The following is a 27412-nucleotide window of genomic DNA, read 5'->3' on the forward strand; positions in this document are numbered from 1 at the left end:
TGGGGGTGGGAGGGGAGGGAGGCTGGGTCCCTGGAAGGAGGCGCTGAAAGGATAAGGTCCAGTGAGATCCCTGGGGACTCTCCCAGTATAGACTAGGGCATGGGGGACGACGGACCAGGGAAACACAAGGACAGAGATATTGATGGCCCCCTCCCTCTCCCCACAGGGCCGTTCTCACCTGTGTCCCCGCTGCAGCAGCAGCCACAGCGGTTGGGTCTGGGGGTATCAACCACCGGAGCTCCTGCCCCCTCTGCAGAGCTGCCGGAGTTTTTTCTGCTCCTCCACCACTCTCCCCCGCCCCTCGGAGCTTGCCCGGAGATGGAGCGAGTAGCCGGGAGGGAGGGGCCTCTGTGGCTGTCAGAGCCCCCTCCCCTAGGACAGCTCTAGAGGGACCCTGGGGAGACTCCGCCTCCTACAAATCTGGTTGGGCCTCAGTCGCGTCATCTGGAAAATGGGGGTGGCAGGGAACTTTGCCAGTTCTTTCCACCTCCTTCCTGGACTCCCCCTTCTTCCTGCCCAGCTCCTACCCTCACTGCCCCCAGGGGCCCCCACCCCCACCTGCCTGAATCAGCAGCACTTAGCAGAAGCAATCGATGGGTAGGCATCTGTTAATGGCCCCAGAGCAGAATGCTAGGAATGATGCAGCTCTGTGTTCCCTCCCTGCCCCCAGGCAGTGGTTGGGCAGAAAAGATGGAGGGAGTTGGTGGGGGGTTTTCTAGATAACTAGGCCTCCAAAGCCACCCTGGGGGCATAGATCAGAGCCCCACTTCTAAACAAGACTTTGACTGTGGGGCTGGAACACACACCTTCCAGTTTGGGAATGTGAAATAAGGCATAAGGGGAGTGCAAATGGAGACAATCGAGGCCCCACCCCCTACCCTTAGGCCCCTTGGCTAGCGGGCAGGCTTCCTTATCAAATCACACCTTTCCAGGCCTTTCAGCTTCTAGGTAACAGAACACTTGAGTAGAGAATGCCTCTGGCAGACTTAGGTGAGTTCTAATCCCAGCTTTGCCAGACTTGCTGCACGATAGTGACTTGCTAGTTTCCTCAGTTGTCAGATAGTTATCCCAACTTGATAGTGATGTGAAAGGGGCTGGCATAGATAGGACCTGGTAGGATGCTTAAGTAACTAAAGGTGTGTGGTGTGGTGCAGCAGGGTAGAGCAGTGGAGCCTTTCAATCCATTCATCCCTCTATGAAGTCCTCCTCCATTTGCTCACTTAACTACACTCCTGATTTGTCCATTCTTCCACCCACCCATTCCTCTACCCACCCATCTGTCCATTTAGTCACCAACCCACTCATCCATTTGTATGTTTGATCGTATACTTAACCATTTGCCAACCTATCCACAGGTATCAATCCTCCATCCATCTGTCCATCTATCCATAGCTTTGCCTATCATTTATGTACCCACTTTATCCTTCCCTTTCATTCACTTATGCATCCATGATTCCATTAACCATCTACCAGTTTACTCCCATCTTGTTCATAAATCCATCAATCTACCCATGTAGCTAATTCACCCATCTGTCCATTTGTCCTCTATACCTCCATCTGTTCATTTACATATTCACTTATCTATCCTCTATCCACTTCTGATAAATCTACCCATTTATTCATCCAGTCATATATCCATCCAGTTATCCCTTTATTTCCCAACCTATCCACCACCAATCCATACAACCACCCACTTATTTATCTATCAGTCCATCTAGCCACTTATCTTCCTATCTGTCCACTTGTCTACAACCACAACTTTATACACATCTACCCACAGGCATCTGCAGATACTTCTGCTTCACTCAGTTTGAGAAGTTTGCAAGGAAGCAGTGAAGTGAAGGTAGAAGTAAGGCTGCAGCTAGAGGTCTCTCTCCCCATTCCAAAGGAGTCACCACCCAACCCCCTCCGCCAGTACATCCCTCCTGATTAAAAAGAATGAGACCAGTCAGTCAGTGGGTAGGCCTGTCTGGCCAGATGGTATTTTGGCTGCATAGCCTTTACACACACACACACACACACACACACACACACACACACACACACTGCTAGAACATTGAGCATGGATCATACCCCCTCCCAACATCCCCAACCCCAAATGCAGAGTAGCCAGGCTTGCAGACATAAATTAAAAATAAAATAAAACCGAGTTGGTCTCTGGGAGGGAGAGCTCATGCAGAGATAAAGGCAAATGCCCCTGGGAACCTGGGCCAAGAAGGAAAAGTTCCTGCCCGTCCCTCAGGAGCCTCCCTCCCCAAGGACTTCTGCCATAAGATGGGGTCATTAACACCAGCTATAGATAGGCCTCTAGCCCCTTTAATGTCCATCTTCCAAACCATAAGATTTTGATGCCAGCCTCCATTTTCCCACCACAGCCCAAGGGAGTGAATGGCATCCTGGAGGGTAGAAAGAGAAGGGAATGGATGCAGCCTGCAGGTCTTTAGTTGGCTTCTCCAGGTTCTAGGTCTGGGTCAGGGGACCCCACACACTCCTTGCTGAGCCGTACAATTTCCTGGGATAGAACTTCCATGTCCTAAGAAACAAAATGAGTGATCAGAGGCTAGAGAAGGGAAAAGGGGCAGCTCTGTTAGCAAACATAGGGCATCATCTGTGATTTCCTCCTCATCCCAAATCCGTGCCCAGTGGTATCTGGCCTTGGATGAGAAGGTGTTGGGAGAAGCTCACAAAGTCCCAGGCCGAGGGCATGACACAGACAAGTTGTGAGGATGGGTCTAGAACTAAGAAGGGGTGGTCACCTGCTGTGGCCTGGTGGTGCTAGAGGATACAGATTTTACCCTAACCACCTTCTCCTCTAAAACATGTGAGCTTGCTTTTCCAAAGCAGAAGCTGAATCTGACTCCCTCAAAGATGAAGGAGTATTTGAGTCAGGGGGATTAACATGTGGGGAGTGGGAATCATCAAGGATCTATAGCAGACAAATAGATTCATAAGTGAACTTTGTAGGAGACAACAAGTAAGTAGGTAGGCAGGTGACAAATAGGTAGGTAAAAGGTAAGACAAAGAGTGACAAGTGGATGAGAGAACTATACTCTCTCATAGCATCAGGAAATGGGTAGAAGAGTTGGGGAAGATGATTCCACAGATAAGCAGTACGTTGATAGATGGACAGGTGGGGAAATGGTGAGTGCATGCATGTATAAATGGATGAGTGGGTGGGTGGAAGGACACAGGGAAGAGTGGTAAGAGTAAACCATTAAGTTGCTTGGAGGGTGGAAGATGAGGGTACAAAATGGAGTGTCATGGCTGGGAGGACAAGGACCAGGTGGATGATCAGAGGATTGGCAGATGACCCAGGGATTGTGTGGCTAGGGTGGCAGATGACTGGAGGGACATGTGGGTAGGCTGGTAATGCACACTTGCCTTGTGCAAGTGCATATTCTTGGTGAGCTGCTCCTCCAACATGTTCTGCAGCTTCTTGTTCATCTCCCGAAGGTTTTCATCGCCTGGCTTCACTAGGTCTCTCAGGACGCTGCCCAGCCCGCTTCGGTCTGTGTGGCCTGCTGCCACAGATACATCTGCAAGGGCCTAGGCTGAGCACCACCCCCTCAGCAGAGGGCAGAGTGTTGGGGGGAGTGGGCAGAGCCAGAGGAGGAAGAAGAAAAGAAAGAGCAGGCAAGAGGGGAGGGGGAGAAGCCATGTTATGTTGTAGGCAGAGAGACTTCCACACGTAGCTGTTAGCTATGAGATCCAGAAAAACAGGGATAATACCTAACTCATGGCACTGGAAGAGCACATAGCAAACCTGCAGGGCATGTCAGTGGTTATTATTAACTAGGAAAAAAAACAGGGAGAGGAGGGAAGATTTGAAAGAAGGAAGCAAAAGAAAGGAGGAGAGGAGAGAGAATGTAGTAGACAGGTGGGAGAGAAGGAGCAGCTCAGGGAGGATGGAGGAGAGTTGTGTACTCCTACACAGCAAAATCCTGTCTCAAAAAACAAACAAAAAAATAGAGATAGAACAATAGAGCTACTAAAAGATGAAGAAGGTGAACAGAAAAAAATACATAGTGAAGACAGAAAGGCCAGAAGGAGGGAGAAAGAGAAGGAAGGAAGGACACAGAAGAAAGGAGACAGAGAAGGCCCAGGAAAACCACTAGAGGATGGAAAGGGTAGAAATGGCCAGCACAGAGAGGAAGGGGAGGCCAGATAAAAACACAGTCCCCTCCATGGATTATGGTCTGATCTAGTTTCACTAAGTTCCAAGAGGAGAGAAGTTGCAGCAAAGAACAATGGAGGAGAAACAGGTGAAGGTTACACTGCAGATGAGGCTGGGGAAGGGACACTGACCGATCCGGCTGTCCATGACGTAGGTCTCAATAATAGCACTTTTCCTGCAGAGGTCCTCTGCCATAGAGGCACTGCTCACCTCCAGGTGTTTCACCTGCAAGATGGTCCACCCCACCTCAGATCCCTCAACTTCATGAGCTCTCCCATGGATCCCAACCAGACCTCCTTCTCACTGCTTCCCACCCCAGGGCACTTTGGGTAGGGACCTAGCAGGCAGACAGACAGCACCTTCTCCTCCAGCATCCATTTCTCCTGCTGTGTCTCTGCCAGCCTTTGAAACAGCTCAGCCACTTCCTCATCTGACAGCTCTGCTGGCCTAGGGGGCTGGGCCTGAGGGCTGCTGGATAAGGACTATAAGAAAGAGGAGAGAAAGGGCTGGGGAGACGGCTGAGCATCAAGGGCAGCACTTGCTGCTCCCCCGAAGGACCCAGTTCAGTTTGCAGCATCCACATGGCGGTTAACAATGGTCAGTAATTCTAGCTCCAGGGGATCCAATACCCATGTCTGGCCTTGGCAGGCATGGCACAAACCTAAACTAAAAAAGCATTTTTAAGAAAAAAAGAGGCCAGGCATGGTGCCACACACCTTTAGTCCCAGCACTTGGGAGGCAGAGGCAGGCAGATCTGTGAGTTCGAAGCCAGCCTGGTCTACATAGCGAGTTCCAGGCCAGCTGGGGCTACAGGGACACCCAGTCTCAAAAAAAAAAAACCCACAAGACAACAACAACAACAACAACAAAAAACTGAATGCCTGACGTGGTGAGGCAGGTGGATCTCTGTAAGTTCAAGGCCAGCCTGGTCCACATAGTGAATTCCAGGCCTATATGGAGACCCTGTCTTAAAAAGACCAAAATAAAAAAAAAAACTGAAAGAGGGGCTAAAGAGATGGCTTAGTGGTTAAGAACACTTGCTGGTCTTCTAGAGGACCTGAATTTGGTTCCCAGTACCCATGTTGGGTGGCTCACACCTACCTGGAACTCCAGCTCTAAGGGATCTGATACCTTCTGGCCTCAATGGGTACCCATACACATGAACACAGACACATATATATTTACATAATTTAAAATAAATCTTTTTTTAAAAAAAAGAAAGAAGAGGGGCTGGAGAAATGGTTCAGCAGTTAAAAGCACTGACTGCTCTTATAAAGGACCCAGGTTCAATGCCCAGTACCCACATGGTGGCTAAGAACCATCCTTAAATCCAGTTCCAGGGGATCTGATGCCCTCTTCTGACCTCTATGGGCATTGCATGTACTTATATACATGCAGGCAATACACTCATACACATAAAATAAAAATAATAAAATATTTGGGGCTGGAGAGATGGCTCAGCAGTTAAGAGCACTGACTGCTCTTGCAGAAGACCCGGGTTCAATTCCCAGCAGCACGACATGAGTGCACTTACCTATATGTAACAATACATGCATACACATAAAATAAAAATAATAAATAAAATATTTGAGAAAAAAGAAAGGATTAATAATAATAATAATAATAATAATAAATACTAACAAATGAGAGAGAAAAGAGAATCCAGTCTAGGCTCAGCAGCACCCATCCAAATGAGTGAGGAAGAACTGGAGCTAGAGGCCAGACTTGGTACCCTCAGAAACTTCATATTCCCACTGCATATAGTGATGTATGCTTTTGATCCAGCACTCCTAAGGCAGAGGCAGGTGGATCTCTTGTGAGTTTGAGGCCAGTCTGATCTACATAGCAAGTTCCAGGCCAGCTAAAGCTACATAGTAAGACCTTGTCTCAATAAAAAGAAAGAAAGATGAAAGAAAGAAAGAAAGAAAGAAAGAAAGACCTCTGGACATGGCTACAGACACTTGGACAGAAATCCCTCAAGAAAAAGTATTGCTGATATTGGTTTCTCAAGACTAGATGGACAAGTCAGGGCCTGAGGACTCTGGCATGAACTTATTAAATGGAGTCAGAAAGTGTTACCACCACAAGAGGGCCTGACTAAGAGGATTAAGGGAAATCCAGTAGCAAATGAGAGCTAACTCCCAGCTGACAGAAAATGGAGGCAAGAGTAGAACAAGCTAAATGACACCATTAGGAAGCAAATAGAAAAACCCAAAGGTGGGATGCTTCCTACAAAAGGTTTGGTTTGTTCCACAAGTTGATCAAGTTGATCAGACTCAAGAGATTTAAGGAAGGGACAAAAAACAAAAACAAACCAACAAAAATCCAACCATCAACAAATGCAAGGAGTATTCTGAAACTAAATGCTAGGTTTTTTTTTTAAATGTGTATGAGTGTTCTGCCTGCATGTATGTAAGGGCACCCATGTCTTGCAAAACCCTCAGAGGCCAGAAAAGGGTGTAGGATCCCATGGAACTGGAGTTATGGACAGTTGTTAGCCCCTATATGGGTGCTAGGAACTGAACCCAGGTTCTCTGTAAGAGCAGCCAGTACTCTTAACCACTGATCCATCTCTGCAGCCCCTGAATGCTAGTTTTTACAATAAAGGACATTTTGGGCCCACTAAATACCTGAATAAGATAAAAGATCAAAGCAAAGGCAGGCAGATCTCTGTGAGTTTGAGGCCAGCCTGGTCTACATAGGGAGTTATAGGCCAGCTGAAGCTACAGAGAGACCCTGTCTCAAAAAGACAAAAAAAAAATTAGCTGAGATGAAAATTTACCCATTTGGGAAGGATAGAGACATCAAGTGAACAAAAACAGGCTACTCATCATGTCATATAGGTTTTAAAAAAAAGAGAGCTGGGGATGTAGGGGCATACACCTCATGAGGAGGCAGAGGCAGACATATGTCTTGTGGGTTGGAGGCCAGCATGGTCTATATAGTGAGTTCCAGGCTAGAAAAGGCTACATAGTGAGACTCTGTCTCAAAAAAAGAAAAAAGAATTTAAGACAGGGTCTCATGTAACCCAGGCTGGCCTCCCACTCTCTGTGTAGCTGAGAATGGCCTTGAACTCCAGATCTTCCTGCCTCTACCTCCCAAGTGCTAGGATTACAGGCATGTGCCACCACTCCCAGATTAAACCAAAAATTAATAAAAAGAAGAGCTGGAAAGATGCCTCAGTGGTTAAGAACCTATATTGCTTTTGCAGAGAACCTGAGTTCAATTTCTAACACCCATGTCAGATGGCTCACAACTGCTTGTAACTCCAGTTCCACAGGACCTGATGCCCACTTCTGGCCTCCAGGTGCACAAACCCACACTCAGACATATACAATATACATGTAATTATTAATTTTTTTTGTCTTTTTGAGACAGGGTCTCCCTGTAGCCCTAGGTGGCCTGGAACTCACTATGTAAACCAGGCTGGCCCTGAACTCACAGAGATCCGCCTGCCTCTGCGATTCCTAGTACTTTTTAAAAATTGAAAAAAAATTCAGGCAGGTATGGTAGCACACACTTTTAATCCCAGCAGTCTGGTTTATGTAGCAAGTTCCAGGACAGCTGGAGCTACAGGGAGACCCTGTCTCAAAAAAAGACAGAAAAAGGGCTAGGAATGTAGCTTGGTGGTAGAACAATTGTCTAGCATGTACAGGACCCTGGGTTCAAGTTTCAGTATCACAAAAAAGTTTTCTTTTAGATAGGTTCTTACTGTGTTGCCTGGCCTAAAACTACTAGATTCAAAAGATCCTCTTGCCTCAGCTTCCTTAATAACTGGAATTGCAGGCATGTGCCATTTATAATAGCATTCTCTGGATGGTGAAAATATGATTTTTTTTGAGACAGGATGTTCCTGTAGCCCCAGCTGGCCTGGAACTTGCTATGTAGACCAGGTACTTATATGGCAGCTAATAACTGTCTGTAATTCCAGTTCCAGGGGATCCGATGCCCTCTTCTGATCTCTGTGGGAACTGTATAACATGAGTGTACTTACATAACCACAGGCAATACATCCATACACATAAAATAATAAATAAAATATTTTTTAAAAAGTTTTACAAGCTGGGTGTGGTGGCAAACACCTTAAATTCCAGAGAGTCAGAGACAAGCAGATCTCTATGAGTTTGAGGCCAGCCTGGTCTATATAGTGAGTTCCAGGCCAGCTGGGGCTACAGGGAGACCCTGTCTCAAAAAGACCAAAAAAAAGTGGTTGCAGAGCACATGAAGTGACAGATGGCAATAATAATGAATAGTAAATATAAATTGGGAAACGGAATCAGCCATGGTGGCTCACGCCTGTGATCCCAGCACTTGGGAGGCTAAGGCAGGCAGGCCTCTGTGCTTTTGAGGCCAGCCTGGTCTACATATTGAGTCACAGGCCAATCAGGGTTATATAGTGAAACGTCTCCAAAAAAATCATACGTAAGTTGGAAAAAGGAACTTCCTACATGGGTGGTATACTTAATGCAAGGCTCATACTTTATACTACCAGGAAAGGAGGGATAGCCGAGAAATGATAAAATATAGGATCAGAGAAAATGATTGGCAGATACCAGTCTTTCAAGTTGATGACTCTGGGGAAGGGTTGACAAAAATGCTTGTGCCAGGGGCTGGGCCTGCAGCTCAGTGGTACAGTACATATTGACAAGTGTTGAGCAGGCTTACGTATGTGTGGAGCTCCGTGTTTAATCCTCAGCCCCAGAGAGAGCAAGAGAGAGAGAGAGACAGACAGACAGACAGAGACAGAGACAGAGAGAGACAGAGAGACAGAGATAGGGGAAAGGAGAGGGTGAGAAATGAAAATACTTGTTCGAAGCTCAGTGTAGAGGACTTGAAGTGAGGAGAGAATGGGGGTGCTGCAGACTTTTGGTAGGTGAAACTTTCCCTTACCCTGGCTGGGATGGCTGAACTCTCCTTCTCCCGCAAGATCTCCCGGTAGCTGAAGGAAGAGATGCTACTGCTGTCCCCTGTCTGGGTCCGGCTTGGTGAGTTCATCTCCGAGAGAACCAGCTCCTCAAGGCCTGTGTAGTGGAAGAAAAAGTTACCTGAGTCCCAATACCTGGGAGTCTCAAGGCAGCAACCAGAAGATAAAGACAGAAATAGATTTGACAGAGATGGAGAGAGGCACTTGGGCATGGACAATGGCAGAGCAGACATAAGGACTGAAACAGAAAGAAAAAGGAGCTATCTCTGTTAGGGATATGGATGAGGCTGGGAGAAAAGGGGGAATGAGGGGACACAATAATCAAACAGCATATGCACTCCAATTTGGATGCAGAGAAAGGAAGCTAAAGAGCTAGAGTACACAGAAACACTTATACGCAGGGGAAACCCCAGAGATAAGAAGCCAGAGCACATGACTGGATGGACAGAGACCAAAGAAAAACACATTCATAGCTAAGACAGAAAAAAAGATGTAGACATGCTTGTAGCCATACACCTAGCTCTCAGTTATATCCAACAGACAAGGAAGATGTATAATATACAATTCTTATCTATTCCAGGATTCTTAAATGAATCTGTAACAAAATGTTTCCATTCAGGAGACTGAGTGCCTCAGTGAGAAGTTGATTTGGTGAGAGAGTTACGTTGTTGTCATGTCACTTAAACACTGGCTGAGCAGGAATTACTTAAACCCAAGAATTCAGTGTGAGCCTGGGCAACATAGGAAGATTCTCTCTCAAAAAACAAACAGAGCTGGATATAGAGGGGCACCCACCTTTTAATCCCAGATGTCTGGAGGCAGAGGCAGGTGGATCTCTGTGAGATCAAGGCCAACCTGGCCTACATAGTGAGTTCCAAGCCAGCCCCACTACAGGAAGACCCTGTCTCAAAAAGACCAAAAAAAAGAAAGAAAGAAAGAAAGAAAGAAAGAAAGAAAGAAAGAAAGAAAGAAAGAAAAAGAAAGCAGGGCAAGGGGGCTGGAGGGATGGCTTAGTGGTTAAGAGCACTGGCTGCTCTTGCAGAGGATCCAAGTTCAGTTCCCAGCACCCACATGGTGGCTAACACCTGTCTGAAACTCCAGTTCCAGGAGATCTTGATGCCTTCTTCTGGCCTCCGTGGGCATCATACACACAAGGTGCACTTACGTACATGCAGGCAAAACAGTAATACACATAAAATAAAAATAATAAATCAAGAAAATTTTAAAGTTTAAAAAATAGTAATAATAATAGTGATGATGATGATGAAGAAGAAAATAGTGCAGTGCTGCTGCCTGGGGAAGTCTGTCTCCCTTAATCCACGGGGAGTTCTGGGAGGGGAATGACTCAGAGGGACTTGTATCAGGGATCCTAGGCTCAAATGTGAGGATTTGCTGGGCGTGGTGGCACATGCCTTTAGTCCCAGCACTTGGGAGAAAGAGGCAGGCAGATCTCTTTGTGTTCCAGGGCAGCTGGGGCTACAGGGAGACCCTGTCTCAATAGGATAAAAAAAATGTGAGGATTTATAGAATCCAAGAATGTGATATAGTAAATTTAGAGACATCAAGTGAGATGTGGAAGCATGGAAGTGGGAAGACAGAAAGAAGACACAGACAGAAAAAAGAGATAAAGGAACAAAGAGAAGGGGAAGAGAAAAAGAGAGCTAGAAAAAGCAAGTGGGGAAATAAAGGTAGATGCAGATACAGATGAAAACAGAAAGAACAACATGACACAAACACAGGCGGAGAGAGACACAGAGAAGACAGACACAAACAGTGCAAAAATAAAAAGAGAAACGGTTTGGGTGGGACCAGAGACTAGAGCAGGGCGGAGCAAGGTGTGTGAAGCAGCTCGCAGGTCTAGTTAAGCCCAGCCCTGCCTGTCCTGCTGTCTCACCTGATCGGCTCTTACTGTTGGTGAGGATGTCTTGTAGTCTTTCCTGCAGCTTGTCAGCCCGTTTTCGCTCCAGGTGCAGCTGCCGTTTAAGGTCTTTGAGCTATAGGTGGAGGACAAATGAGAGATGTTGCCCAAGGGATTCATAAGGGAGGGGAGGGATATACAGACCTGGAGGGAGCCTTGCTTGGGGGCCTCCCCATCTTACCGCAGCACTGCCCTTCTTTTCCAGAATCCGCTGCCCATCCACTGTGTCCTTAACCTCCTGTGATTACAGAAGGTACAGCTGGTAGATGATGCCACAATTGTCTGCAGTGTACCCCTCCCTGATCCATTCTGCAACCTGAGGCCAGGGCTGTGTCTGGGACCACAGACAGACCACAGACCTGCTTCAGGCTGTTGATGGTCTTCATATGGCCATCTTGCTCCTCCTGGGCCTGCTGGAGCTGCTCCTGCATATTCTGAAGTTCCTTCTCCTTGGCCTGTAAAGCAAACAGCTCAGGCCACTGCATGAGAAGTCCCTGTCCTCCCTTAGGGGTACACAGTACCAAGAAACAGGAACACCACCAGTGAGATGCACCTTCAGCTCAGCAGTGTGCTCCTGCCGGCACTGCTTCAGGGCTTCTTCTTGATCCTGTTGTTGCTGCTGCAAGGATTCCTATAAGAAGAGGCACAGGGCTGCTCACAGGCCCCAGAAGACAACATACCCAGTTATAACTTCAGCATGGATCTTGGGGTGTGAAGAAAACAGTTTTGAGACAAGGTCTCAATATGTAACCTGGGTTGGCCTTGAACTCTCAGTCCTCCTGTCTCAGTCTTCTGAGTGCTGGGACTTACAGGTAACTCACTAACATCCCAGGCAGAAAACATCTTATAGGAAACATCATATGCCCTTAGCCAGAAATATGAAGTGTAAGCCTGCTCCTTTCACATAGTAGAGGTAGTGATTTGCATTTATACTTTTTTATTTAACAAAACATAACACTGCATGCCAGGAATATTCAAAGGGTTTTATATATCCTAACTCATTTTCTTTAGTCTCCTTAAAATATATGGCATTCTTTTTTAATTTTTAAAATTTTATTTATTATTTTTATTTTATGTGTATGAGTACATTTCCCGCATGTATGTGAGTGCACCCGTGTCATGCAATGCCGCAGAGGTCAGAAGAGGGCTTCAGATTCCCCTGGAACTGGAGTTAAGGACGGTTTGTAGCTGCAATGTGGGTGCTGGGAATCGAACCCAGGTCCTCTGCAAGAGCAGTCACTGCTCTTAACTGCTGAGCCATCTCTCCAGCCCCAATAAATGGCATTCTTTCCTTTTGTTTTCTTTTTCTTTTTTTTGAGACAGGGATTCCCTGTAGCCCCAGCTAGCCTGGCCTATATAGACCACACTGGTTTCAATCTCATAGAGCCTGCCTCTGCATCCCAAGTGCTGGGATTAAAGGCATACGCCACCATGCCCAGATTGTTGTCATTATTTTTACTACTAGGAATTGAACCCAGGGCCTCACTTATTCTAAGAATGAGGGCTACCACTGAGCTATATTTCCTGTCCCTGTTTATCTCCTTTCTACCAAAGAATGGACCACCCAAAGATGAGGTAAATTGTACAAGACCACACAGTTAGGAAGTGGACTAGCTAGCATTCAAACCTAGAGACAACCAGCTGCAGTTTGTGCTCTTCTTGCTACAGGACATTGCCTCTTATGTATTATCATGAGTTTTCCAGAAAAAAAGGCAATAAAAGTTTTTTTTTTAATTTTAAGATTTTATATATGCCAAGCATGGTGCCATACACCTTTAATCCCAGCACTGAGGAGGCAGAGGCAGGTGGATCTCTGTGAGTTCAAGGCCAGCCTGGTCTACATAGTGAGTTCCAGGCCAACTGGAGCTACAGGGAGACCCTGTCTCAAAAAACAAAAAAGACAAAAAAACCCAAGAAATTTTATTTTTATTTTGTGTGTATGTAAATGCACCACATGTATGCAGTGCCCACAGAATTCAGAAGAAGGCATCAGATCTCTCGGAACTGGAGTTACAGGCAATTGAGAGCTACCATGTGGGTGCTGGGAACTGAACTATATCCTCTGAAAGAGCAGTAAGTGCTCTTAACCACTGAGTCATCTCTCCAGCTCCCAATAAAGGTTCTTATTCAAATAAAATTAGTGTATTACAAAAACAGAAAAAATAGTGTGTTATAATGATTTTTCTGACAGAACAGTCTAGGAGTAAGAAATGCCTGTTCAAATCTGCATAAAGGCAGGGGAGCCAGGGACCTGACATGCTGCCTTAGCTGCTGGTCATTTCCTAGTTCTCTCCAGAAGACTGTTACTGAGCCAGGGGACCAAGAAGATACTTATAAGTCCAGATACTTAGATACTTACTAAGTTCCACAACTTGATCAATCCCACTCTCCTGGTTTGGCATGGTTACCCTAACCAGCTTTGTACCTTACCAGATACTACCAACTCACCTCGGCCTCCTTCAAGCGCCGTTCAAACCAGCCCTTGGCTCCATCCATAGAGTGTACCTGAGCTTGAAGTTCTTCCACTGTGTGCTGAAGATTCTCCAATTCCTTTGTTCGAGCCTGGAAGGGGAAAGTATTCAGGGATTGGACAGCAGAGGATTGGGCACCACACATCACTCACTTGCCTATCAGCAACACTACGGTCCTCAGGTTTTAGAGGAAAAAGGGTATCATTAACCCACTCACCTTCTCCTCTCGAATCTGCCCACGGAGCTCCTCTTCCTGCCGTTTCTTGTCCTCATGCAGCTCTCGGAGCTCACGTTCATACCGGGCTCGCACCCCTAGCACCTCCTTCTCATGCCGTAGTCGGACAGCTCCTAGCTCTTCCTTGTGCTGAGTTTTCTCCTGCAGTGTCTCCATTGCTAGCTCATCCAGCATGACCTTCCGCTTCTCAGCGCTCTGGGGACCAGGAGGGTAGGCCAAGAAACTGGCATTTAGCCCTCTTCCAAAACTACGAAAGGACTACCATTCTGTTCCATTCCCGAAGAACTAGCCAGATTGCACTTCCCAGGCCCTTCAAACTGGCTTTTAGAAATGATCACTTTTTTTCCTCTTCCCATTCCTAGCATTTGGCCATATCACTTCCTATCCCCATGGACTGAGCCATTTCTTTTCCTCTTCCCATAGTGTCCTACCTTACGAGCTTCCTGGAGTTCCTGAGTCAACTGTTCTTTTTCCTGCCCCATTTCTTGAAGTTGTTCCAGCAGCCGACTATTGGCTCTTAATGACTCCTAATACAGAAGACAGGGAGAGATGGAGGGAGGGAGAGAAAGACGAAAGGAGTTCCTAGTAGGTGTCCATCATCTGGGACACTTCTGGTATACCTTCCCCCAGATTGACTGTTATCATCTCAATCGTAGTGGGAAACATACTTGCTCCCCAGTACGCATTCTTTTCTATTCTTTTAGCAACAGAATTTATAGTTTGGAACATGGCAGTCTAGAAAGTATTTCTCTCCTCCTTCAGTTAGTTCTACCCATGTGATTCATTTCTTTTCCTTTGTACTCTGTTTTGTTTTCTTTTATTTGAGATGGGGTCTTATACAAAAGTCTTTTCCTTGAGATAGGCCCATATCTTGCTATGTAGCCAATGATGACCTTGAACTCCTAATCCTCCTGCCTCTACCTCCCAAGTGCTGAAATTATAGGTATTTGACACCATGGCTGGGCTTGTTTTCTTTTCTTTCTTTCTTCTTTCTTTCTTTCTTTCTTTTATTATTATTATTTTTTTTTGGTCTTTCGAGACAGGGTTTCCTATAGCCCTAGCTGGCCTGGAACTCACTATGTAGACCAGGCTGGCCTTGAACTCAGAGATCCACCTGCCTCTGCTGAGATTAAAGGCATGTACCACCACACCTGGCACTTGTTTTCTTTTTTGAAACTGGGTCTCACTGTGTTGCCCAGGCTGGCCTTGATTCCTTGACTAAAGTAATCCTGCCTCAGTTGTATAGAACTGGTGAATGTAACTTAGGTCTTTCATATATTATTATGACTTTTTTTGAGAGAGGCTTACTGTGTCACTCAGGTAGGCCTCAAATTCATAACTTTCCTGTCTTAACTTTATGAGTGCTGGTATTATAGTCATGAACCACCATGCTCAGCAGATTATGTTCGTAAAAGAGTATTCTCCTTTACTACTATTCCCTGGCCCCATTCCTCCTTCTTTCCATATGTAGTGCAAATATTAAGATAAAAGTCTGAACAACCAGCCATGCCGGAAGATCAAAGGTTGCATCTTGGGCACATCTATGAAGTGCCCAAGCCTAAGAGACACATCTACAATGCAACCTCTACACCTAAGGCTCACAGAACATAGAACATGGGATGAAGAGAACATCGATTAAGCTCCCTCATGCAACAGAGGGCCAGGAAAACAAAAGGCCACAAATGGCCAACATACAGAATAAGAGTCTACAGAGTGTAGGTCCTTGGACAGGACTCCTGTATTAAAATCCACCCACCCAGGGCTCAGAGACCATTGTGGGAGAGGGGGCAGAAAGACTGTAAGACCCAAGGAGGAGGTGTATGACGATATGGAAATAGAGTTCTAAGACTCCTGGGATTCTTCTCATACGAACCTACGGCAATGGTGTCAGCATGCACAAGACCCATGCAAACTCAAGCAGACAAAACTGTGTAAATGGACAATAGGCCCCAATCTTAGTTGAAGACTAATTGGTAGCTGATTACTGCTGGGTGAGGAAGAGCTGATCTTCTTAAAGGGAAGGACTCTAGATAGGCTGACTAGATCCCAGTGGATGAACTTGCACTGAGGAACATCTACTGACACTAACTTGACATGATAGGCCTTGACACAAATGACAGAATGTATGAATTCCAGTGGGGGGCTGTGGGAGGGTGTCAATGTGGAAGGGGGTATAAAAGATGATTAAGATATTCTGTATGAGCCGGGCGTGGTGGCGCACGCCTTTAATCCTAGTACTCGGGAGGCAGAGGCAGATGATCTATATGAAAAAAAAAAGATATTCTGTATGAAAAACAAAAATTCAATAAAAAAAATAGGTTGCATGGCTAGAGACATGGCTCAGTAGTTAAGAGCACTGACTGCTATTGCAGGGGACCTGGGCTTGATTCCCAGCACCTGCATGGTGGTTACGAACCGTCCTCAACTCCAGTTCCAGGGAAATTCGAAACCCTCTTCTGACCTCCACGGAATTTCACAACACGGGTGCACTCACATACATGCAGGCAATATACTCATATACATAAAATAAAAATAATAAAAAAAAAATAGGTTGCAATGGGGGCTGGAGAGATGGCTCAGCGGTTAAGAACACTGATTGTTCTTGCAGAGGACCCAGGTTCAAATCCCAGCACCCACATGGCAGCTAACAACTGTCCATAACTCCAGCTCCAGGGGATCCGACAGCCTCTTCTGTCCTCTGGAGGCACTGCACAGCACGGGTGCACTTACATACAGGCATAACACTCATACACATAAAATAAAAATAATAAATAAAATATTTTTAAAAGTATCATCAGTTATCCCTGAACAACCTATTTGGTTTTATGTTTGTTTTTCCTTTTGAGACAGGGTGTTAGTCTATAGCCAGGGCTGGCCTTAAACTTGCAGCAGTCCTTCTATCTCAGACTACCAAGGGCTACCATGCCAAGCTCCCTACTTAGAGTTTCAAATGAAAGAAAACTAAATGTATGTGTATGTCTGTGTGTGTATGTTGTATGCATGTGTTGTGTATGTCAGGAGGGGTTGTACATGCAGAAACCAGAAGACATCAGGTATCTTCCTCTATCACTGTTGACCTTATTCCCCCTTGAGCCAGAGTCTCTCACTGAACCTATTGTTCACAATTTTTCATTAGGCTGGCTGCCCAGCAAGCCCCAGTAATCCTCCTGTCTTTACCACCACCCCAGCACTGGATAGGTGCACTTGTCCACACCCAGCTTTTTATGTGGTTACTTCATATCTGAACTCAGGTCCTCATGCCTGCACAGCAAGCACTCTTACCCACTGAAACATCTCTCTAGCCACTTTCCCCCATTTTGAGACAGGGTCTCATGTATCCCAGGTTAGCCTCAAACTTGCTATGCAACTAGGATGACCTTGAACTTCTGATTCTTGTCTCCATCTCCTAAGTACTGAGATTACAGAAGTGTGTTACAAAGCCTGGTTTATGCAGTGTTATGGATTGAACCCAGGGCTTTGTGCACACTATATAAACTTTCTTATTTAATCTAGAATCATTCTGATTTCTTCAGATTGAGAATTCATCTGAAAACCCAAAATCTGAAACTTTATTTATTTACTTATTTTTATTTATTTATTTATTTTTTGGTTTTTTGGGACACGGTCTCCCTGTAGTCCCACCTGGCCTGGAACTCACTATGTAGACCAGGCTGGCCTAGAACTCACAGAGATCCATCTGCTTCTGTGTCCTAAGTGCTGGGATTAAAGGTGTGCACCACCATGCCTGGAAAAAGAGATAAGTACCCCAACAGGGACATGAATCCTGGGCATTCAGACTAAATATCTAATGTTCTATCAAATGAGCTATCCAGGCAATCTGAAACATTTTTATTCTTCTTCCAGACAGGGTCTTGCTATGTTGCCCTAGATGGCCTGATACTCACTATGTAACCCAGGTTGGCCTAAAACTTGTGGTAATCCTCCTGCCTCAGCCACCTGAGTGCTAGGAATACAGGCATACCAGGCATACCAAGTTTAAAATCTGAAATTCTTTGGGGCTGGAGAGATGACTCAGCAGTTAAGAGCACTGGCAGAGGATCCAGGTTGGAGTCCCAGCACTCACATGACAGCTAACAACTGTCCTAATTGCAGTTCCAGGGGATTCAATGCCCTCTTCTGACACCAAGGGCATTGCATGACATAAATGCACTTATATACATACAGACAATACACTCATACACATAAAATAAAAATAATAAATAAAAGCCAGCGTGGTGGCACACCCCTTTAATCCCAGCACTCCTGAGGCAGAGGCAGGTAGATCTCTGTGAGTTCAAGGCCAACCAGGGCTTCATAGTGAGTTCCAGGCCAGCTTGGGCTGCAGGGAGACCCTGTCTCAAAAAGACCAAAAAAAATAATAATAATAGTAATAATAATAATAATAATAATAATATTTTTTAAAAAATCTGAAATTGGGGTTAGAGCAATGGCTCAGTGCTTAAGAGCACTTGCTTCTCTTGTAGTGGAACCAGGTTCAGTTCCTGACACCCACATGGTGGCTATCAACTGTCAATAATTCCAGTTCCAGGGGATCTAATGCCCTCTTATAGCTTCCATGGGCACCACATACGTAGTACATATACATACACACACACACACACACACACACACACACACACACACGTGCGTGCGCAGGTAAACGCTCTTACATGTAAAATAAAAATAAAATTTTAAAATATTTGAAAAACTCTGTGTACATAATGCCACATACGGAAAATTCCACACCTGACCACCTGTGATGGGTCACACTCAAAATGCATGAGCATTAAGAATATTTTATGCTGGGCATGGTGGCGGATGCCTTTAATCCCAGCACTCGGGAGGCAGAGGCAGGTGGATCTCTGTGAATTCGAGGCCAGTCTGGTCTACATAGCAAGTTCCAGGACAGCTGGGGCTACAGGGAGACCCTGTCTCAAAAAAAAAGAATATTTTACAAAGCTGGGTGTGGTGGCGGATACCTTTAATCCCATCACTCAGGAGGCAGATACAGGTGGATCTTGGTTGAGTTCAAGGCCAGCCTGGTCTACATAGTTAGTTCTAGGTCAGGTGGAGCTACAGGGAGACTATATCTCAAAAAAAGACCAAAAAATAAAAAAAGAACATTTTACAAAATTACCTTCAGCCTATATGTATAAGGTATGTTTAGATTTGGGTTTTATCCCCAAGATACCTCAGTAAGTACATGCAAATGTTCCCAAAGGACACAATCTGAAACAAATACTTCTGCTCATAACTATTATATTTGAGAGACATTTAATCTATGCTATGGAATCTGAATGGAACCCCAGACTAACTGAAGAGACTCAGTCTTACAGAAGTAAAATGACTTGTGTCAGGGTATATAGGAACTAGTATGTTTGGGAGCCAGAAAGGAATCTAGGTCTTCCTGACTCTATAGTCTTCCCACTGCTCCTCAAGGTCAGCACTAGGAAACTACAAGATAAGTCAAAGTCAGAAGTGTCACCTGGAGCTGGGAGTTGAGGTCATCTTTCTGTCCCATAAGATCTTCGTACTTGGCCTGCCGCTGCTGTAACTCAATTGCCAACTCACTAGTCTGTTCCCGAAGTGTATTCAGTTCTTGTGTCTTTGCTGTCTGGATCTAGAGAAAGTAGTCCTGATGGGAAATGGAATCAAGGGAGCCCCAGGGCCCAGGAAGTCCTGGGCCTCCCAGTTCTAAGGAGACAGGGAGAGAAGTATGAAGAGAGTAGAAAGAAAATTTCAAACAGAAAAGCAGTGAGGATGGAATAAAATACTACGTGGCAATAAGAGAACAGACTCATGCTGCATAAGGATAAACATACATACATAAACGGGTATGACATAAAGGTGCCAGAAAGAAACCAGTGACAAAAGAGCATTGATTCTATTTCTATGAAATTAAAGAACAAGCAAAATGAATCTGTGTTGCTAAAGATCAGAATATTGGTTACTTCTCAGGGAGTGCTGACCTGAAAGGTCATGGGACCTTTTAGAGTACTGAAAAAATGCTCTATATCTTGTTCTGTAAGGCTACATGGAGTTACAAACACAGATGGATAGATAGAATTCACTAAGTATATACTTAAGATTATTACATTTCATGCTCCTTATTAGAGAGAAACTATAACACCAGAAAACAGAGATGGATAGAGAAGAGGACTGGAAGCCAATAGAAAGGAGGAACAGAAACAGAGGCCATAGAAGAGCAGAAGGTCCAGACTGCCCTGGCCAGATGTGGGTCAGAAGCAGAGGGACATTAAAAAACTGAAGAGGGATCAGCAAGGGCTCCCAGGTGTCTTGTACCTGCTCCAGAGCAGCCAGGCTAGTCCTCAAGGCATTGTTCTCAGCCAATAGCCCTTCCACTTGTTCCTGCGCATCTGCACTCTGGATGGACACCTGGCCCCACCCCCACGACAGGTGAGAGCAGGTCCAGAACAGAGGGACAGGACCTACCCACAGCCAAGAAAGAAAGGGGACAGACACACAGACACACAGACCAGGACTAGGAAAAGCAAGACCCCTTGGGTCCTGTTTGCCTATAAAGAACCCACTCAGCCTGCCCTGACCCTCAACCCTAGCTCCCAAGCCCACAAAGTACAACATACTTGATCTTGTAGGGCCCGTAATGCTGCTGCATGCTCCAGGCGCTCCCCCTGCAGTTGATCTCTTAGCTCTGTCAAGCTCTGTGGGAAACAGGAAGTCAGACAAGTCCATTCCAGACCTTATCCTCCCCTAGGTACACATAACCATACAGTCCTTCTCTGAGACCTAGAAGCATATCTCAGCACCTGTGGTCTTATACTATCCATCAGAGACCTAAGGTTTACCCAGACTCCAAGTGATCGCTCATAGAAGCCTCAAACACATTCACCCCCTTTTTCCCAGCCTCCAGGCATTTCAGACACACCTAAGTTCCCGGCCTTAACTTCAGGGAAGATTATTCTCACTCAGATTCCTGCTTGCAAGCCCCAGGAGTTTCAGCCTCCAGGGATCTCAGATGTATTCAGCGCCCAGGAACTATAGCTTCACCCAGACTCTGGACTCTAACCACCAGAGGTTACAAACATACTCAACCACCAACCATGTCCTAGGCTCAGAAGCCCCAGATTCACAAACTCCTAGTCTCAGAAACTGGAGAACTCAAATTCATACAACCTCCTAGTTGCCAGCTCTTTTTTCTATGTGTATGAGTGTTTTGCCTATAAGGATGTAACTGCACCATGTGCATGGAGGCCAGAAGAGGGAATTGAATCCCCTGGAACTGGAGTTACAGATGGTTGTCAACTGCCATGTGGGTGATAGGAACTGAACCCAGGTCCTCTGGAGCAGTGAGTGCTCTTAACCCCTGAGCCATCTCTCCAGACCCAAGTTTCCAACTCTTCAAGATGCTACAAACTAACCCATCTCCACCTGCCACTCTGGTTCCCCATCTCTGGTTATCTTGAGACCTAGATCACTACTAGTTCCTGGGGATTTTACCCACATTCTGTCCCAGCCCCTATCTTCTAAGAGGTCCTACTCCCACAAACTACCATATCCTCCATCCCAAGGGTACCTCATACTTTTCCCCTCTCAGGGGAAATCCAGAGGCTTCAAAGGCATACAGCCCTAATCTTCAGGTGCTGCAATTATCCATGTAGGCTTCTGTTCTAGCCTTTGAAAGTCTCAGTTTTTTGTTCACTGCCACCAAAGGTCTCAGGACCACCTAGCCCACATGAGCCCACTTCATAACCATCACAGACCCAAACTAGCTTCCCAGACCCTGAAGGTCTCAAGTGTATTCTGTCTCCAGCCTCAACTGCCCTATGCTTGAAAGTCTTGCATCTATCTACTCAACCCTCATGTCTTTGGCCCCCAGGAGTCTCAAAAGTATTGATATCACAGCTCTTACAGATCTTAACATCACCCAATTTCTAGCACATGAGGTTCACAGATAATATTTACCCTAATTCCTGGTCCCAGTCCCCAGTGGGAGTTGATCCATTCAAACTTAGGGCACACAGTCTGAGTCCTTGGACACTCCCAGTCCTCAGGGACCTCTAATTCATGTAGACTCCTATCCTAATTCCTAGGACTCTCAGGTTTCTAAGTTTCCATTTCCTAGGGGCCTTATACCCATCTGGTTGCTATTTCCAACACACGAAATCTCAGGCTTCCAAATCAGCCCTCCAAAGACCTTGAATTGCCCCCAAACTGCCAGCCTTGGTTCCCCACTCCAGGGAATCTTGGGACCCAGCTGCCCTCACCTGATTGGCAGCTTCAAGCTCCTGCTGCAGCTTCTGGGTGTGAGCCAACTGGGCTTTGAGATCTGCTTCTTTCCGCTGTTGTAATTCTTCAATTTTGTTCCTGGGGGTGACAAGTATAGGGTGTATGAGACATGGCTAGAGGTCCAGTCTTCCAACTCTGCCCCTTTGGTCTTTGGTTAATTCTGTTGGGCATGGTCCTTGTTTTTCCAATAGTGCCTATAACCCTAGTAGTTACCTGCTGTCATTAAATAGTGTTTCCTTCTCTGTCTGCAGACGGCAAAAACTAGACACAGAAAGAAAAACATATATGGGTCATTTCCATATGTCAACCCCCTCCTTAGGCCCCCAAAACCCCTAGAAAAGAGAAGTATACCTTTCCTGTTTCTTTTTCAGTTTCTCAGAGAGCTGAAGGAATGGGAGGAAGGAGTGCAGAGAAGTGATAACAATGACAATATTGATAAAATAAAAAGTAAACAATAATAATATTGACAGATATTTCATACTAAGTCCTTCCTGGAAGTCAGGACTTATGGTATTCCTGTGGAATTCTTAGAACATTCCTAAAAACTGAGTTTCTTACTGATTTTACAAATGGGAAAACTGAGTTTCAGAAAGGTTAAGCAATTTGATTGCTTAGTTGTCAGTAACATCATCTCCAGCTAGAGCCCTTGGATTTCAAAGGCCATTATTTATGCTTCCAAAACAGTAGTCAATAGCTAGTTCATAGAATAACTAGACCAGGAAGCCTAGAAAGTAGGATTCTGATTGGTTGTCTCAGCACTGGGATTCCAGGTTCTAAGAGTATTCCTATATGGGTTAATAGATAAAGCTAGGAGGAAACAGACAGGATGGTGCCTGCCATGCACAATGTAGAATGGGACCCACATTAGTTTATTCCATACTGAAAGCAACTCTGAGACGTGCGTCTCTATTTTACACATGATCAAACTGAGCCTCTGAGGAAGCACAATGCTCCTCTGCTGTCAGGAGAAAGCCAGGCAGTGGTAGCCCCACCTTAGCAAGTTCCTCCTGTAGTCTGCAGGTTTCAGCTTGCTTTGAGCTCTGTGAAAGATGGACGGGAAGATAAGGGCTGAAGTTATCAACAAGGATGGGGGAAGGTCTCTACATTTCCCTGTCCCACCTCCTTCACCCCTTCAAGCCCATGAGATGGTGATGTCACAGATAGGCATCTCCATGGAACCACAGGCAAGGACAGAGCATCTGCTTGTCTCCCAACATCCCAGTCCTAAGAGACCCAGATTTACCTCCAAGCCTTGAAGCTGCTCCCAAAGCAATCTCTTTTCTTCTTTCTCCATTTCCCATTTCAACTCTACTTCTGCCAGTGGCATGGGGGCCAGAACAGTGGAGGCTGAGTCCCCTAGGGGATCCCCTTGGCCCTCACTGACAGCTGAGGACCTCACGGCTTCTTTTCCATAGCGCTCCTGCAGTGCTGGTGAGTAGAACAAGAATGTAAGATGGCTGACAGTTTCAGAAATTTTTTGTCATGTCTCAAATAGAGAGAGAACTATCCTTCAGCATCTCAGGTTGTAGAAGATCCTACCCAAAATGACTACAAGCCTCATCCATGCCTGTCACAAATCATTTTTAAGTCCTACCCACCTCTGAAATTCTTTTTTTAAACTAATTTTGTTTTTAATTTATGTGTATGAGTGTTATGCCTGCATGTGTGTAAGTGCACCTGTGTCACGCAATGCCTGTGGAGAAAAGAAGAGGGTGTTAGATCCCCTGGAACTGGAGTTATGGACGGTTGTGTTAGCTGCCATGTGGGTGCTGGGATTTGAACCTGGGTCTTCTGCAAGAACAGCCAGTGCTCTTAAGCGCTGAGCCATCTATCCAGCCCCCAACCTCTGAAATTCTGTGTGCCATGCTCCACACCCTATTCAAAGCTCTAACTTAATTTCCATGCATATTGTACCTCATCTCATTTCTGATCACAGAACTAACATCCACCACCACATAAGCCCCAGCTGCTCGCAAAAGGTCCATGTTGCCAGGACCCTCTCATGCTCTACCAAGCTGTCTTTCAGCTTTCATCACAGACCATACTTACAATCTGGGCTCAGAATCCTTCCAATGTTCTTTCTCCACTTAGTCAATAGCTCCTTTTCAATATTCATACTGCTATACTGCTGTTGTCAAACATTTGTAAGGTACCCGGCACTAAACTAAATGCAGATAATACTACCTCTTATCTTGGCTCCATCTTTCTGGTACAGACATTTCTGTGTACTGTATAGATGAGCAAGTTTTCACTTACAGAAGTGAAATGGTTTCAAAAATCCAAAGCCACATACCAGTTCAGACAAGGCCAATCTCACTCTGAAGTTCTGCTCCTTCCCCTAAGAAGGTGATACTTTTCTTGCTCTGCTCAAGACCTAAAGTGCCTATATTCCCCAGAAAAGCCTCCATGCACCTGCCATGTTCTTCTGCAAGGCTTTATTCTCTGCCTGCAGCCTCAGCAGCTCCCCATCCACATGTGACCCAGCTTGACCAGCTCCTGTTCCCACAGCCCCTTCCTTCAGTTGCTGGTTCTCCAGCTCCAGCTGCTCCAGTTGGCTACAAAGCTGAACAGGGGTAGAGAGATGACAGAGAAACAGCAAATCAGAACAATATTCTCGAAATACATAGTACTTGGCCATACAATGTGCAATTCATTTAATTTCCACAAGAACCTATAACGTGGGTGCTCTCACACTTTACAGATAAAGACACTAAGGCAAAGATATTAAACAATTTCCAATTCACACATTTGTTAAGTAGCAAAATCAAACAGGATATGAATAGCGAGAATAACCTTCCACTTGCCCACTCTCAACCTCTCAGAAGCAGCTCAGAAGTTGTCACACCATGGACAGCCCCACTGCCACTCAGTCTGTGGAAAACCATGGGTCCTGGATCTGAGGATAGCTTCCTTTCAACCAAGGATAGCTCCCTTTCAACCAAGGTACCACAGACAGCTTGCAGGGCATTTCCAGAGTCAACATGGCCTACAGTTCTTCACTGTCAGCCTCTGGCTTTGGAGAAGTGCGCCATGCAAATAAAAGTAAGCCAGGCCCCCTGCTTACCTCCTGGTTAAAACAACAGTTCTTATAAGACAATCCTTTCCTCCAGTTTCAGATCAAACTAAGGCCCACAGAGAATTTTTATTTTTATTGCCTTGGATATAACATTATTTCTTTCATCCATTTCTTCATCTGCCTGGCTTCTATGCATCTTTTAGCACTCTACTCAGATGTCATCTTTAAAGTCAACATGGAAATTACAGGATTTTTTATTTTGTTTGGGGGGTGTTTTGTTTGTTTTGTTTTGAGACATTGAGACAGGGTCTCTCTGTAGCCCCAACTGGCCTGAAATTCACTATGCAGACCAGGCTGGCCTGGATCTCACAGAGTTCCACCTACCTCTGCCACCTGAGTACTAGGATTAAAGGTGTGTGCCACCACACCCAAGCCTAGTGTTTTATTTAATTGTAGTATTTTACCTCTGCCTTCTGTTTATTCTGACTTAGCATTAATCACAATTAAGTTTTGTTTGTTTAGATGGTTTTTTGTTTGTTTTTGTTTTGTTGAGACAGGCTCTCCCTATATAGCCCTGGTTAGCCTATAACTCTCTATGTAGACCAGATTGGCCTTGAAGTCTCAGAGATCTGCCTGACTCTGTCTCCCAAGTGCTGGGATAAAAGGTGAGCATCTCTACATCTGGCTTATTTTGTTTCTTGAGACAGAATCTTACTATGTAGACCAGGCTGACTTTGAACTCAAAATCTTCCTGTCTTAGTCTTCCAAGTGCCTGAAAAGGCACGCATCACCATGCCCGATGAAATTTTATTTTGCAACATGAAATCACAAAGTAGACAGAGTCTGAAACTAGACTGCTTGGATATGAATTCCTACCCTACCATTTACTAGCTGGGTGACCCTGGGACAAAGTATTTTATCTCTCTGGGGCTCAAATTTTCTCATCTGTTAAATTGGGATACTAAAAATATCTCATAATTGTGTTGCAAGAATTAAACGAATGAATAATGCAGAGCACTTCAAACAGGAACAGGTACAGAGGAAGTATCCTTAAGTGTGAACTATCATTACAATTATTATTAATTTACTGTATTGTAGCTTTCTCCCCATCCCATCTGCAGAATGCAAATTACCCAAGAGTTAGGACCATTTAAGTACAGCTCAAAACTTTATATTTAGAACACAGACTACATAGCAGGTTCCTTCAACTATTTGTCAAAGGAAGAGTTGAGCTGAACTGTCTTAGCAGACTTTAGCCCAGGTCTCCCTATAAGTACCTCTAGGGCCTGGGAGTAGGAAGAGGACTAGGAAGGAGCCCAGAGCAGTTCAGAAAAGAATAAACTAGACTTATAGAAGAGTGCCTACCTGTCTCATGCCACAAGAATCATGATACTTTGGAAACTGGAGGCAAGGAGCAATGAGAAGTGAGCTGTTAAGGCCAGTTATGAGAGCAACCAGAGAGCTCCAGGGACTAAGGGGTCCCCCACCAGAATGTATTAATTAAAGGAATAATGTAATAATATCTAGAGATCAGAATAACCTCTGTGGAGTAGTGGAATGGACCAACAGAGAAAACTAGAAGTAAGGAGACCAGGAGAGCAGGTGGTAGAACTGAGGCAGGCCAGGGACACAGTATAAATATGAACTCACTTCATACTAAGCAAATGCTCTTCCACTGAGCCACATTCCCAATCCCTGGATATAAGACCTTCCCCCTCCATTATTCTTTCTTGTTCTCTCCTACCCACTGGATATAAAAGTGTTTTTAAATCCTGAAAGGGATGGGGGCTATGGTATAGTGGTAGAGCACATGCTACATGAGGCTCTGGGTTGGATCTCCATCATCACAGATAAGTCAAGACATAGCTTAGAGGGAAAATGAACAAAAGAGATAATATCACTAGTGAACACTTGCATAGCTGATACTATGTACAAGGCTCTAGGTGCTTACATACATTTATCCATTGAGTTCTCACAAAAGCCCTGTAAGGCAGGTGCTGCTATCAACATCATTTTCATTTAAAATATTTAGGAACCCCCCAAAAATGAGGCTAAGTGATTTCCTTAAGGTACAGCCAAGATCTTAATCTAGGCCTTCTATTTCCAGAGTTGCTGCTTGGAACTACTGCTTGCTAAACTGCCTCTCCTGGCATTGTACCTACTTAATGATTGCTTTTTGTTTTATTTTGATTTGGGTTTTTTACTTTTCTATATGTTTTATTCTTTGATTATTGATTTTTTTTTGTCTTTTTGAGACAGGGTCTCCCTGTAGCCCCAGCTGTCCTGGAACTCACTATGTAGACCAGGCTGGCCTTGAACTCACAGAGATCTGCCTGCCTCTGCCTTGATTATTGATTTTTTTATCATGCAGCCTAGGCTGGTCTAGAACTCACTATGTAGCCAAGG

The 27412-nt window shown here is 45.2% G+C and overlaps 2 protein-coding genes across 10 annotated transcripts in view; both read right to left on the reverse strand.

Moving 5' to 3' along the window:
• Kcnd1 (potassium voltage-gated channel subfamily D member 1) overlaps positions 1-1818 on the reverse strand; it is a 13186-nt gene extending 11368 nt beyond the window's left edge. The window contains exons 1-2 of the mRNA XM_008842568.3: positions 925-1818; positions 179-444 (exon numbers count right to left, since the gene is read on the reverse strand). The gene's annotated coding sequence lies outside the window, so the exon portion shown is untranslated. The remainder of the gene's footprint in view (positions 1-178; positions 445-924) is intronic.
• A 137-nt stretch (positions 1819-1955) lies between these two features.
• Positions 1956-27412, reverse strand: part of Gripap1 (GRIP1 associated protein 1) — a 31658-nt gene continuing 6201 nt past the window's right edge. For 6 of the 9 annotated variants that reach the window (XM_008842570.2, XM_017800462.1, XM_017800461.2 and 3 more), the window contains 21 exons: positions 24403-24553; positions 23234-23418; positions 22983-23030; positions 22342-22373; positions 22204-22251; positions 21969-22068; positions 20328-20405; positions 20026-20118; positions 19208-19342; positions 14154-14249; positions 13705-13917; positions 13465-13578; positions 11570-11647; positions 11376-11471; positions 11198-11254; positions 10993-11092; positions 9065-9195; positions 4534-4656; positions 4306-4399; positions 3382-3536; positions 1956-2533 (listed from right to left, as the gene is read on the reverse strand). In XM_008842570.2, coding sequence (XP_008840792.1) covers positions 2441-2533; positions 3382-3536; positions 4306-4399; positions 4534-4656; positions 9065-9195; positions 10993-11092; positions 11198-11254; positions 11376-11471; positions 11570-11647; positions 13465-13578; positions 13705-13917; positions 14154-14249; positions 19208-19342; positions 20026-20118; positions 20328-20405; positions 21969-22068; positions 22204-22251; positions 22342-22373; positions 22983-23030; positions 23234-23418; positions 24403-24553 — 2220 coding nt within the window. In that variant the 3' untranslated portion in view covers positions 1956-2440. The remainder of the gene's footprint in view (positions 2534-3381; positions 3537-4305; positions 4400-4533; positions 4657-9064; positions 9196-10992; positions 11093-11197; positions 11255-11375; positions 11472-11569; positions 11648-13464; positions 13579-13704; positions 13918-14153; positions 14250-19207; positions 19343-20025; positions 20119-20327; positions 20406-21968; positions 22069-22203; positions 22252-22341; positions 22374-22982; positions 23031-23233; positions 23419-24402; positions 24554-27412) is intronic. The other 3 variants (XM_017800463.1, XM_008842573.2, XM_008842572.3) reach the window with 1 other exon arrangement.

The sequence above is a fragment of the Nannospalax galili genome, unplaced genomic scaffold (assembly GCF_000622305.1).
Source record: "Nannospalax galili isolate Female #2095 unplaced genomic scaffold, S.galili_v1.0 scaffold741, whole genome shotgun sequence".
In the NCBI taxonomy this organism is placed as follows: Eukaryota; Metazoa; Chordata; class Mammalia; order Rodentia; family Spalacidae; genus Nannospalax; species Nannospalax galili.